The sequence below is a fragment of the Dipodomys merriami genome, unplaced genomic scaffold, assembly GCF_024711535.1.
Source record: "Dipodomys merriami isolate MVZ:Mamm:240054 unplaced genomic scaffold, mDipMer1.0.p SCAF_122, whole genome shotgun sequence".
Classification (NCBI taxonomy): Eukaryota; Metazoa; Chordata; class Mammalia; order Rodentia; family Heteromyidae; genus Dipodomys; species Dipodomys merriami.
In genome coordinates, this window is record NW_027202516.1 from 2,300,778 (window position 1) to 2,313,379 (window position 12,602).

At 47.7% G+C, this 12,602-nt stretch overlaps 1 protein-coding gene across 4 annotated transcripts in view; it reads right to left on the minus strand.

Moving 5' to 3' along the window:
* Window positions 1-12,602, minus strand: part of Lrrc1 (leucine rich repeat containing 1) — an 88,782-nt gene that overhangs the window by 16,394 nt on the left and 59,786 nt on the right. For all 4 annotated transcript variants that reach the window (XM_070017281.1, XM_070017283.1, XM_070017282.1 and 1 more), the window contains exons 4-10: window positions 12,337-12,426; window positions 8,371-8,427; window positions 8,071-8,134; window positions 7,383-7,457; window positions 6,436-6,580; window positions 3,928-4,046; window positions 2,883-2,966 (exon numbers count right to left, since the gene is read on the minus strand). In XM_070017281.1, coding sequence (XP_069873382.1) covers window positions 2,883-2,966; window positions 3,928-4,046; window positions 6,436-6,580; window positions 7,383-7,457; window positions 8,071-8,134; window positions 8,371-8,427; window positions 12,337-12,426 — 634 coding nt within the window. The remainder of the gene's footprint in view (window positions 1-2,882; window positions 2,967-3,927; window positions 4,047-6,435; window positions 6,581-7,382; window positions 7,458-8,070; window positions 8,135-8,370; window positions 8,428-12,336; window positions 12,427-12,602) is intronic.

A 12,602-nucleotide genomic window follows, 5' to 3' on the forward strand; every position in this document is an offset into this window, starting at 1 on the left:
GAAACACAATGTGAGGTCAGGAGCACTTGGCAGTTTAGCTGCTCAGCCAAGGCTACCAGGGACAAGCACTCGAGCCAGTTCTGCTGGGCACTACATGTGACCCACAACAGAACTGGAAAAAGGAACTCAGCAGCATTCCTACTCCCAGAGCTGTGTGAGTGTGTGTGTGTGTGTGGGGGGGGGGGGGTGGGGGAAGAGCAGGGCTGACGCTGTGTTAGAAAAGATCCCACTGCTGAAAACCCACCCACTCTCTACTTCATCAGGAAGCAGGAGGAAAAGGTACAGCCTTCATTCCTTGTCATTTCTAAAGCCACGAAGCGAGTTCTGAGTTCACAGGAAATGGGCAGAATGTGATAGCTAAAATGCAAAGAAGTTAGAAAGCTGTTGCAGGGTTTTACTTTTCACATCATCAGAACTGTCGTAGTAAACTGAAACAAACACAGCAGGTACTAGGTACAACCCTCCTATCAGACAACACATGACTTATTTCTTAAAAATGAAAAGAAGGCCAGGTGCCAATGGCTCACGGCTATAATCCTAGCAACTCAGGAGACTGAGATCTGAGGGATCACAGTCCAAAGCCAACCTGGAGAGGTAAGTCTGTGAGCCTCTTATCTCCAATTAACCACCAGAAAACCAGAAGTGGTACTATGTTCAAGTAGTAAAGCACTCACCTTGAGCTGAAGAGCTCAGGGATAGTGCTCAGGCCCAAGTTCAAGCCCCACAACCAACAAAAAAAAAAAAAAAAAAAAAGAAAAAGAAAAAGAGGGGGTGGTAAGTTTCATAATGACTGTCTCGAATGTGTACCCAAGAAAGAGAATGCAAAAGGGGTCCAGAAAAGCTGGGGTAGGGGTGAAACCAGGAATGAACATGTAGCATGTGTTGAAAATATACCTAAGCTCTATTAACTAAAGGTACTTTGATCTCTTCTTCCTGAAGCAAGCTCCTGCCCTTTCTCCAGCTCACGAGTCAACAGTGTGACTGAGGCTCAGCCTGAGTTACTGAGTTCTCTGCTCTGAGTGGCCAGGCCCAGCCCACTAGACTGGGGGTAGAAGCTCACTTCTGGAGCCTGGTGTGATCTGCTGCTCGCTCTGTGAGCCAGGGCAGAGGCTGTAGCATCCGTGTGTGCACGAGGAGGAAATCCTCCCAACCACCCAGGGCCGGTGAGTCAGCTCACTGAAAGCACCTAGTGCAGGGCACGGCACCGAGCAAGAAGAAATAAATCTTTCACTTCTGCATTGTGTGTGTGTGTGTGTGAGCCATTCTACAAGTATCTAAGCCATCTACAAGTGCCTTTCAGCAAGAGGAACATTAGTGCTCAGAGTATCAGCTGAGTTTTGCTTTATTGTTTAGGGAATGCAACCAAAATGTTTTGGTGAACAGAATCGTTTTTGTTCCAGTTTGTCCGAGACAGACGAGTCATTCTTCGGAGCCAGGGCTCCTATTTAAGGACATATCAGGTTAAAAATGGGCCAACCTATAACCAATGTACTCTTGCTTCCCCTCGGGAAGAGCTGGCCAGCTCCCCCAGAAAAGACTGGGCACTGTGGGCGGAAAGCCTAAAGGAGGGAAGGAAGCAGGTCGGGCCAGGCCATTCACGATGAGATGGGGCCCAAGGGAAACAGTGGCCTCAGCTCCGGCTGCTCAGATGAAATTACCCTGACATCAATACTGGAAGGGCCAACACAGAGAAACACGAAGAAAACAGCCCCAGACCAGAGACCAGGTCATACAGGAAATAGCTTCGTTAGGTGAGGACCCAGCAAAGAAGAAGTCTCACCAAAGCTCAGCTGATGGGGCTCTGAGAGGGAAGCTAAACTTAGTTTTAGGCTCTATTACTTAGAAGGGGGTAGAGTAAGGTCAAGGGGAGAAGGATAGACCAATGAAGAGAAGAAGGGGAGAAGAATGCAGCCAAGAATCCAATGCACACCCCAGAAAATGAAGACAGCAAGGGGACGGACGAGAATGCTGAAAGGAACAACACTGGTTAAGATGCATTGTGTTCACCAACTGCTTTGTTGAATGACAAAGGGAAGGAGGGAAGGGAGGGAGGGAGGGAGGAGGGAAGAAGGGAAGGAAGGAAGGAAGGAAGGAAGGAAGGAAGGAAGGAAGGAAGGAAGGAAAGAAGGAAGGAAGGAAGGAAGGAAGAAAATCATGCCTTGTCTGACCCTTTTCCAATCAAGCTCTTCTAGTTCCCAGTGGAAAGCAAGCCTCTTCACCAAGCCTTCTAGAACCTCCTTTGACCTACTGTGGGCTCCCTCCTCACGGTTAACACCGCCATAACCTGTGACAAAATTCAAGCGCTCACCTGATACGTCCACACAGATACCCTCCACAAGGGAAGGTGATTGTCTCTGTGCTCCTGCTGGAGTGCTGACAAGAAAACTAAACATCCTGGGAGCTGTAGCTTGCCGTGGCTCCAACCGGCCTTCCTCTCTACCGCGTCTCATCTCAGACAGGAAGGCTTCGTGGAAATCTCTGCCCAGAAGCATAGCTCCATGGAGATCCACTGTTATAATCACAATGACTATGGGACCGGATTTAACTTCACACCAAATTCAACAATCAAACCCAAAGTCACCCACTACCCCTGCTTAAACTCCCAAATTATCCACTTATGCCAATGTATCTCCATTTTATGTCAAGCCTAAGTGTCAACCTATTTCTTCACTTAAAATTTAATCAATTCACTTTTTCAAACTCTTCTTCATACTACTGATGATCACTCTTGGATAAAAGTTTTTCCAAGCTGCTTTATAAGCATTCCTTTACAAAGTGCCACATATGGCTTTAAACATTAAAAATATCACAAGCATGTGGATCCTTTAGCTGATGTTATCTCTTCCTCATAATTACTATCACATTAATACTCTAGCACATACCTCTTTTGGTAAAGACACTAATTTATTTCTGTCCGCATTCAAGTTGCTCAGCTTCTTAAGTTTTCCAATGCTTTTAGGTAAGGTCTGAAAAAAAATAGCATTTTTATTATTGATTGACCACATATTTCTAACAGCTGAAAAAGTCCTATTTGCATGGACTATCATGCAAAAGAAATAAGGACGTTTTCCTGAATATAAGATGCTCATAATCATCGCTTGGGGAAGAGTCAAATGCAATATGTTGAATTTTTGTTGATATATTTCAAAGAAATAAAATCAAAGACAAACAGAGCAACGCCTAGCAGAGAGGAGAGGAATGCTCTTCAGCACAACCAGTGTTGCCAGGGGGTGAGTATTACTGTTATAATTGTTATAATAACTATCTGGGGGACAGGAAGGGTTGGTAACTGGGATCACACCTGCAGAAGTTGGCATGCTGCTGAGAGAGCTTGGGGAAAGATGTGGCTGGACTCCCCCAGCTCCAAGCCTCGCTCTTCCCTTGCAGTCTGTCTTTGCTCTTTTCATCTGAAGCCTGCTCTCCTGGCAGTGACAGGAAGCCCGGGCCAAGTGTGCAGCCCTGGGGATGCCCCGCCCAGCTCTGGGATGGAATCAGCAGCAGTCTTGGCAAACATTTATCAGATACCATTCTCTGGCTCTCCCATAAAGAGCACTCCTCAGCCCCAAGCTGCCAGGGCTTGTCCTGACAATCCACCATGTCTCTGCTCTTCCTACCCGGTTCCAAGAGTCCCTGAACAATGTCCCTTGCGGGCTCTGTGACAGAGCCATCAACAGGTCAGTAAGTGACTCTCAACCCCCCACTCGGACCCAGAGGCATCGGTTCAGTGCCTAGACCCCAAGCCCTGCACTAGGAGCCCTCCCAGGACCCGGAGCCTAGTTGCTGCTTTGTCGATCTCAGTGCCACCTGTGGCATTCCAGGCTCCCTTTGAGGTGAGACTTGAGGACATTTCCCCCTGGGTCCACTTGAGCTGCCAGTCATCAGGATCTGCCCTAACACATCTGCATGGTAATGTCAAACCACACTCACCAGGAGACGATTTTCCGTAAGAACTAACTCGGTGAGACTTTCACAGTCCCCAACTGCTTCCGGCAACTGGGCAAGTCTGTTCTGATCCACCTTCAGAACTGACAGCTTCTTTAGTTTTCCTGCGGAAGCATTATTTAAACTCATGAGTTAAAACTGTTTTCCGGATCGCCACTTGGTATTTCCTATGGCTGTTCTTTTTTGTCTTAAACAGTTACTGACTTTTTTTCCTCTCAGCCAGCTTTTCGTATTATGAAATTGCAGCACTCACTAAATCACTCGAGGTTGAGAGTTAGACTAATTTGTTCAGAACATCAAAAACAGTAATTAGAAACAAATCATTTTAAATGGCACTACCTAAAAATATCCTATCGGAGCCAGAAATTTAAAGAACACACAGCAGGCTTTTGATGCATCTTAAACATGAATCGTTGTGGGCACTGAAGGGACCTTCATTTTACGCCAGGAGTCAACCTAACTGAAGTTAATAAGGTGTGGATTATGTAAACTACCTATGAATGCCAATGGCTCCAGGAAGCATGCTATATGCACAGAATGAAGCACAGCCCTGAGAAGCCATGTTAAGGCAGAGCCAGCCTCATTCTGGGAGGGAAGATGCTCACGAGAGCTATGCACACAGGCTATGGGAAAGAGGAATGAGTCTAACTGCAGGCTGGCTCCACTGACAGAACTTCCCAAGTCATCCAAATGCCCTTCACAATGACCTTTACCTTCCTCATCAAAACAGAATACAACTACTTTACAAGCAGAGGAGAAAGCCACTAGAAAGGCATGCTGAAAGGAATACCCTGCCAGTATGCAGACACAGGGCAAGACCGGAAAACAGATTTTTTTTTTTTTTTGGTCAGTCGTGGCACTGAACTTTGGCCCTGGGGTGCTGTCCCTCAGCTCTTCAGCTCAAAGTGCCACTTCCAGCTTTGTCTGCTTATGTGGTACTGAGGAATCGAACCCAGGGCCTCATGCATCCACGGCAAGCACTCTACCACTGAGCCACCTTCCCAGCCGGAAAACAGATTCTTAAGCTCCTTTATTTAGCATCATCAATATCCTGCTAATGCAGTCCCGGGGGGGGGGGGGGGGGGGGAGGTGTTGCACCTGCCCTCAGTGCCAGTGGACGGAGCATCCTCCAGTGCTTGTTAGGGTGCCATGGCGCCCAATAGAGGACCCTTAACTATATCTCCCACAAGAAGACAGTGGCCTCTCCCGGCTCCTAGCAAGCGTGTACTGATTTCTTCTCTAAGATGCCCAAGTAATTTGTAACAAGAAACTTTGCTTGTTAACATTCTTAAGTGAAATGAGATTCATAAGCTTTCATTGCACCCATCTGAACTAAAGATGCAGGAGAGATGCCTGTACAGCCAGCCCTCAGGGGCCTGGCCAGCCCACCGCCTCAGGCTGCTACTGCTTCCCTTCCCGAGCAGCAAAACCTGGGTTTGGGTTTACACCATCACCAGATGCCGTGCACGAATCTCCTTAAACATTTCCACCCAGTCAAAACCCCCATCAGTTTTCTAGCTGGCTTTGACTAAAACACAGTGTCTCTGAGATTCCTATGAAAGTGCTGTTAACAGTTACCCTTTCCATCTTGACCGAACAGCAGGGACAAGGGGTCCTGTCACATAGCTTCTCCAGCTACTTCTTCCTTTGATGATTTGCAGTAAAAATGTTAGAGAGCAACCCAAGGACAACCCGTCTATGGCTACACAGAGCCACTTCTAAGTGGCTTTGCTCTAGTGGAGCTAACAGCTCACTCCTGTTAAAACTTCTCTGTGTTGCATTTCTCACACAGGGCTGTTCCTTTACAGTAAAGAAAATGTTTGGCTTGTAAGCCAAACAGTACAGTGGTTAAAAAATTCCCAATTTCCTAGAAAAGGCTCAACTCAATCATACCATCTCTCCCTTTGAGAGATCTTCCCTCTGCCACGCAGTGAGGTCCAAGCTACTGTCTCATAACTGTTTAAGATGCTGAATTAGAAACGTCCTGGTGATTGTCTATATGCCTTAAAACATTCTATGATTGGCTGAACTCTAGTGAAACCACTGAGATAAGACCTTGATAAAGTAAATAATGAGTCAACATTTGTGCTATCAAACCAAGATGACAGTAATACTTGCAAGTACTTAAATCTATTATATGCATGGCTTGCCTTCTTTAAAGACAAGCAATGGAGCCACATTCCCAGCACCTGACAGGAGTCCACACAGCATCAAAGTGAGGTCTTACTGTCCCAGATGATCTCACCAAGATGGCCTCATTACAAGATGATGTCATCAAGATGACCTCAACAGAAGATGACATCATCACATGATGACATCATCAAGATGGCCTCTTCACATAATGGGCTCACAAGATGACCTCACCCAGATGGCCTCAATACAAGATGACATCATCACAAGGTAACCTCATCACAAGATGAGTTCATCATCACAAGATCACATCATCAAGACGGCAGGAGGTGGTACCTTAGCAGCAGTGCTTTCAACACTCACCAATGCCATCTGGAATTATCTCCAGTAAATTCTGAGAAATTACTAAATCGGTTAAAGAAGTTAGGCCGCTGATTTCTTCAGGAAGTCTTTCCAACCTGTTCTCAGAGACATCTAAGCACAGCAGGTTCTTCAGGTTTCCTATTTCCTGTATCAAAGGCATAGAGAAACTCATGCTCAAACCTGTCACAGGACAGGAATTTGTTACCATGAGGTCCTGAAGTTGTGAGAATGTTTCTTTAGTGTATACTCAAGTATGAAGGGAGCATAGATTTCTGGACCCTCGTTCAATGAAAATGAGAAGTTGTAGAAACCACAAACAGGGAGCTCTGCCTCCCACAGGTATGCGATCATTCTCACGTAACAGATGAAGATTAGGAGCCCGGACAGTGGCGGGGAGATCCAGCCCAATTCTCCGTGTTTGTAGTTCATCACTAATAAGCAGTCTGCACTGGGAAGCAAGCAGCTAACACGGCAGGCCTGAGATTTTCTCTGCTAAGAAACTCTACTTTCTCCTTCCTTCCATCACAAGTAGTGCCTGTTAACCCAGGCACCAAACCCCTGCTCTTCCACAAAATGAGCACACACAGACCTGTGGACAGCTTCACCATCTGCAAGACAGAAAAGCTCGCCACTTTAATGAAACAGCCCATCCAGGACTGGCAAACTCCCCCTGTTTAACTTACCTTTCCTCCACTCCCCAAATACACGTTTCCCGCCATCCCTACTTCCTTCAACTCCTACTCTCCTTACCCTCTGACCACGCCCAGTGCTGCACTGGACACACGGACTAGCGTGAGGCTGGTGTGTTGTGCTTTCCAATTTCTCTGGGGAAGCATATAATTACACAAGTTCTAAGTGCTTTTTCAATCACAGATTGAAGCTACTGAGATGCTTCTCTAAATACCGCTGGTGGATGTTTTGTGGGCAACATCGAGAAACTCAGTTACCTGAGGTAAATCTGACAGCTGGTTCCCATCCAGCCAGAGGTCCTTCAGATGGAAGAGAGCTCCGATTGATTCTGGCTAAAACAAAAAGCAGTAATGTCATGGTAGCAAAGATCCAAGTCTGAGGTTTCCACTAACAAAGAAGGAATTATAAAGTGTCAAATAATAATTGGGGTAATCCTAGCTACTCCTGAGACAGAAATCAGGAAGATTACGGCTCAAGGCAAGCATGGGGAACAAAAATTGAGACCCAATCTCAGTAAGAAGTCAGTGCGATGGCTTACAGCCAGCTGCACAGTCCCAGCTATGCAAAGCCCATGGGTAGGAGAAGTGCAGCCAAGGTCAACCCTGGGCAAAACACAAAACTAAAGAAAAAGAGGGCTGGAACACGGCTCCCATGGTAGAGCCTACCTAACAAGCACGAGGCTCAGAGTTCAAGCCCAGAATGCTGACATTAATCATGAGAGCTGGGGCCTCTGGTGGGCAGCTGTTGTTTTTCTCTAATATCACCCTATCCTTAAACACACCAATCATTTCCACTCATGCCTCAAAACTTTAGTCCTGACCCTCCCACACCGAGTCTCAGTTCATACCAGTGTGAACCGAGCATCCTCTCCAAGGTTCCCAGGTCTGTGGAGACACAACTCCACACACACTCCTCCTCAACATGCCTGTGATGACACACACTTACCAAGTTATAGATCTCATTATTTCCTAGATCAAGCTCTTCTAGTCGCCGCAGCTGGGTAAGGGAGCTGTTTAAAAGAAACAACAACATTTAGTGAAAACACAGACATACAGAGCAACATAAATTCCTTACCTGGACTATTACTCCAAAATAGCACCCATCTAAATTTCACAATGGTAAGAGTATGACAAGGGGGCAGCCGCTCTCAAGGTTGGTGGCAACAGACAAGATTTTTTTTCTTTACCATAATGCCATAGTCCTTTCAAAAATAGTTAAATTCATTACTGTTCCCCAGAGACTCACTCGGGAAGATAGGTAAGAAGATTCTCTCTCAGTTCCAGTGAAGCCAGGTTGTAAAGACTAGAAACAGAAAGAGAGGAATGTCAGGGAAATCCCCAGATTCGTCTTTCTGCTCCCCCACCACACACAATCAGTAAGAAACACAGCTCAGCCGCACCCCATGTGACTTCCCAGGGCAACAATGTGTCATCACCACCGGGCCTCCACTAAACCCACAAGTCTAACCCGAAGATATGAATAAGATGAATTAATGACACAGGTCATGCCCACAAAGCACCCCACTTGAGGCCTTGGCCCGCCTGACGTGGAAATAACTCACTAGCCACTAGCTCAGACCAAGACCAAAGGCCAGCCTCCCAGCCTCAGCGGCTGACGCAGACAGCACGGCCTTCCGCGGCGAGGAGCTGAGGCCACCGACCAGGCCCACTCCACAGAGGAGTAGGCATCAGGCTCGTGGGAGCTGACACGAGGGGCGGTGACGGTGAACACTGAGCTCACCCAGCCCAGGATCTGCTGTCCTAGCCTCACCTCACCCCGGCAGCAGATTCCTGCCCTCGTGCATAGCTCAGTATTGGGGCTGAGCGCAGAGAGACAGATGTTCTCTCCAGACCCCGAGTATGTGGGTCAGCTCTGATGGGCAGAGGCCAGGCGGCAGCCGCGGAAGCCCTCACGCTCCAGCATGTCAGCACAGCACCGCACACAGGTTCCGAAAGCAAGTGACACGTCTGTCACCTCTTCAGACCTCGGCTCCACACCAACCTCAAGCTCCTGCTTGCTAATATAGTGCAGAAATATTCAGGGTTCTACTTCTGAGCTGGTAGGAGGCAGATATTACCCCAATACTCTAATCCACCTTAATCCTCCACCCTCCCTCATTTTATCAAATAAGCCAGAAACATGGGAACTAAAAAGCTGATTTTCTAACACCACTGAGTGGTTTGGTAGTCAGCACAGCTTGCCCGGGTGAATACTGAACCACCAGGTAGGCCCTCCCTCCCAGCCTGGCTCTCCAGACAGCGCGACTGACAGTGGATGCCACGTGGGACCAGACGTTGGTGCGGAAGGAAATGTCTCCTTTTGCGGTCTTCCAAAATACAGCAGTGGGGCGGTGTCTGTGCTCGCTGAGACTCTCTCCTCAACCCAACATCTTTGGGCCTCTTCAAGGGTCTCAGGACAGGATACTAGGAAGTGCTGCTAGAGTGCAGGAGGGGACGTCAGAGCTCAGAGCTTTCCTCACAGGCCAAGAGGAATGAGGAGCCCGGGGCTGGACATGCCCGCACCCTTCACTTCAGCTACTGTCCAGCATTGCAGAGACTAAGAGCACACCTAACACCCCACAAAATGCCGTTAAATATCAGACACAAAATGTAGCGTGTGAATTATTCGTCTTTAATAGTCCTGCTTCTAACATGACATCATCAACTTTCTAGACAACAGAATTTTTATAACTGCTTTGTCAGAACTGACTGTGGATAAGGAAAGGAAGGAACAGACAGGGCGCTGGAGCAAGACCTCAGCATTCACCAAGACGCCTGCAGCTTCTCCACTGAGGCCGCTTCCTCTCACTCTGGAGAAGGGAAGTCAGATTTATAGACTGGCCACACACACACACACACACACACACACACACACACACACACACACACACACACACACACACACACACACACACACACACACACACACACACACACACACACACACACACACCAGCTTCTCTGCTGTCCTCAATTAACAGATGTCTGTCTCATCTCATAAGCCACACACATCCGTATTTTGAACAGTTGCACAGCACATCACTGACTATGTATTGACCTTATCGCGGCAGGCAGAATGCAGGCCGCCCTGTTTTTAGGAACCCTCTGTTCCAAATGTCCTCCTGGAAGCTCTGCCCTGGAAAGACGTGTGTCTGTGGTACGGGTTTCAAACTCAGAACCTCCCACACGCTGAGCTGCCCCTACTGCTGAGCTATGGAAAACCCTAAACTAGAAAAAAAAAAAAAAAAAACTCTTTGTTTTTGTTCTCTGAAACAATAAACAGGTTCTAGTAATTGCAGGCTCAAGAACTAAGCACTTCACGGGACAGCAGTGTGCGAAAGGAATCCCCTCTTAGGCCGCAATCCAGGACAGGACAGGACGGGGTGGGCAGCAGGTGGGCCTTGTGAGAAGGCCATGGGGCTCATCTGTTCAAGCCCCCGGAGGTTGAGAACACCATTCCCAAGGGCACAGACACAGACTAAGACCCACATACCCCAGCTCACCAGAGCCCCTAAGGAGCTCACATGTCCTACCTCTACCAGCAAAGCTCCACCAGTAATGAGTTATTGATAACCACTCAGTGCCCGTGGCTGCTCTGAGCACTGGGCTAATTCACCCTCCACTTCCTCTCTCCTCCAAGCACGTTAGGTTTGGAGGAGGAAACTTCATTAAGCAAGAAATAGAGACATTTAGACTAACTTCTAGTGTATGGTACCAATTTCTTTAACAACAAAGAGTAGGAACTTTCATGAAGAGAGTTACACAGACAAGGACAAAGTTCCCGGAAGGACCCCAGGTCTCCCCGAGCCTCTGGGTGATCCTCCGCTCCCCTGGAGATTTGTCACCCCAACCTTCACACCCAGAGCACTGAAAACACTGGAAACACTCTGGCTTCGTGCTGACCTGCCTGTCTGCCCTGTGAAAGTATGCCTATGACCTTGACAGTACTCACAAGGTCACACAACAGTGTTTTCTTATGAAAGTAAAAACATGGGCAAGTTAGATTTCATTAAAATATAAGCCTTTGTGCATGAGAGGACACTATCAGGAAAGTGAGGGGAGCCGGTGAGGCGGCTCGGGCCTGCAATCCTGGCTCCTGGAGTGGGAATGGGGCAAGGGATCACAGTTTGAGAGATGGAGTCTTGAGAACTATGTCTGGCTGGCCTGGACTGTGAATCCCCCGCCCCCTGGTCCCATCTCTACCTCTTCCCCTCCTGAGAGTTATAATCCTAAGTCTTAGCAAATCTACTGGCGTAAAGTAAAACCGTCAGTGCACTTCACATAAAAACATGGGCTTGCCAGTTGAAACGGGGTCACGGGACAGAAAGGAGGGGGATAGGTGCTGGTTTAAAACTCCTGTGGACCTTTCAGAACAGACATGTCAGGTGACTGGGTTCAGTCATGCAAGGCGGTTCTCAAAGAGCAGATTCTGGTTTGTCTTAGGACTTCTGCAAGACACACGCAACAGCAGGGAAACCTCTAAGATGCCAGGAGCACTCTACCAAGTAAGGCCGCTGGGCTGGGTGCTGATCTAAGTGCTTCTGCCTGAGCCTTGCTTGACTAGACCCACTCCCTCCATGCTGGCGAAGGGGGGGAGGCGGTCTGCTAAGAGGGCTCCATCTGTGTGGTGGTGGAACGCTCCACAGTCTTCCTCACTCGCACACGCTTCCCCTTCCTTTCTTCCCCTTATCTTTCTCACCATGGCTACATCCCCCTGCCCTGCAAGCTAGCACCACAGAAATTCACCCACCTGCTCCACCCCACCCCATCCACCCCTCTCCCAGCTCATCCGTGCTCTCCAAACACTGGCCACTTGTGTCCTCAGGAGCTACTGTCAGACTGAACAGATGTTTAGCACACTTCCTGTGCGTTTTCAGTGGGGACCTCCTTGCTCTTCTGCTCAGGATTAAAATGACTGAGTAGTGGTCATTCCCAACAGTGTTTGCTACTAGAAAGTAAACTGGCTGCTTTGCTTCAGTTTGCTACTTCTTCAGAATGCATCAATGTGAAGAAAGCTTGCAAACAAATTACGTTTATTACTAGTACCATGTAGCAGCATACTATATAACCATTAAAACCTGGGGATAACTAAAGGTAACACTGATGGATGGACAGATGGTCTCCTACGTCGATGGTAAGAACATGAAAGGAAAGTTCCACATGGAACTGATGGTACACATGTACTGGACATAAAAAAAAAAAAAAAACTTACTTGCCGATATTTTCAGGCAGAGACTGCAGGGAGATGTCATTTACAGAAAGACACGTTAAGTTTTGTAACTCAGGAAAGCTTTCTGGCAACCTAGAACAAAAGAGCTTGTTAACTGAAGTAGCAGTGTATACAGAACACAAAAACAATTCTAATGTGCTCGCTGAAATAACACCCTAAAATTGCACCCTGTGATGACATACTTGCCTTGCCCTTTTGCATTATCAACACTCTCAAGGAAGGGGCCGAAGAGTCCACCTAGCTACTGG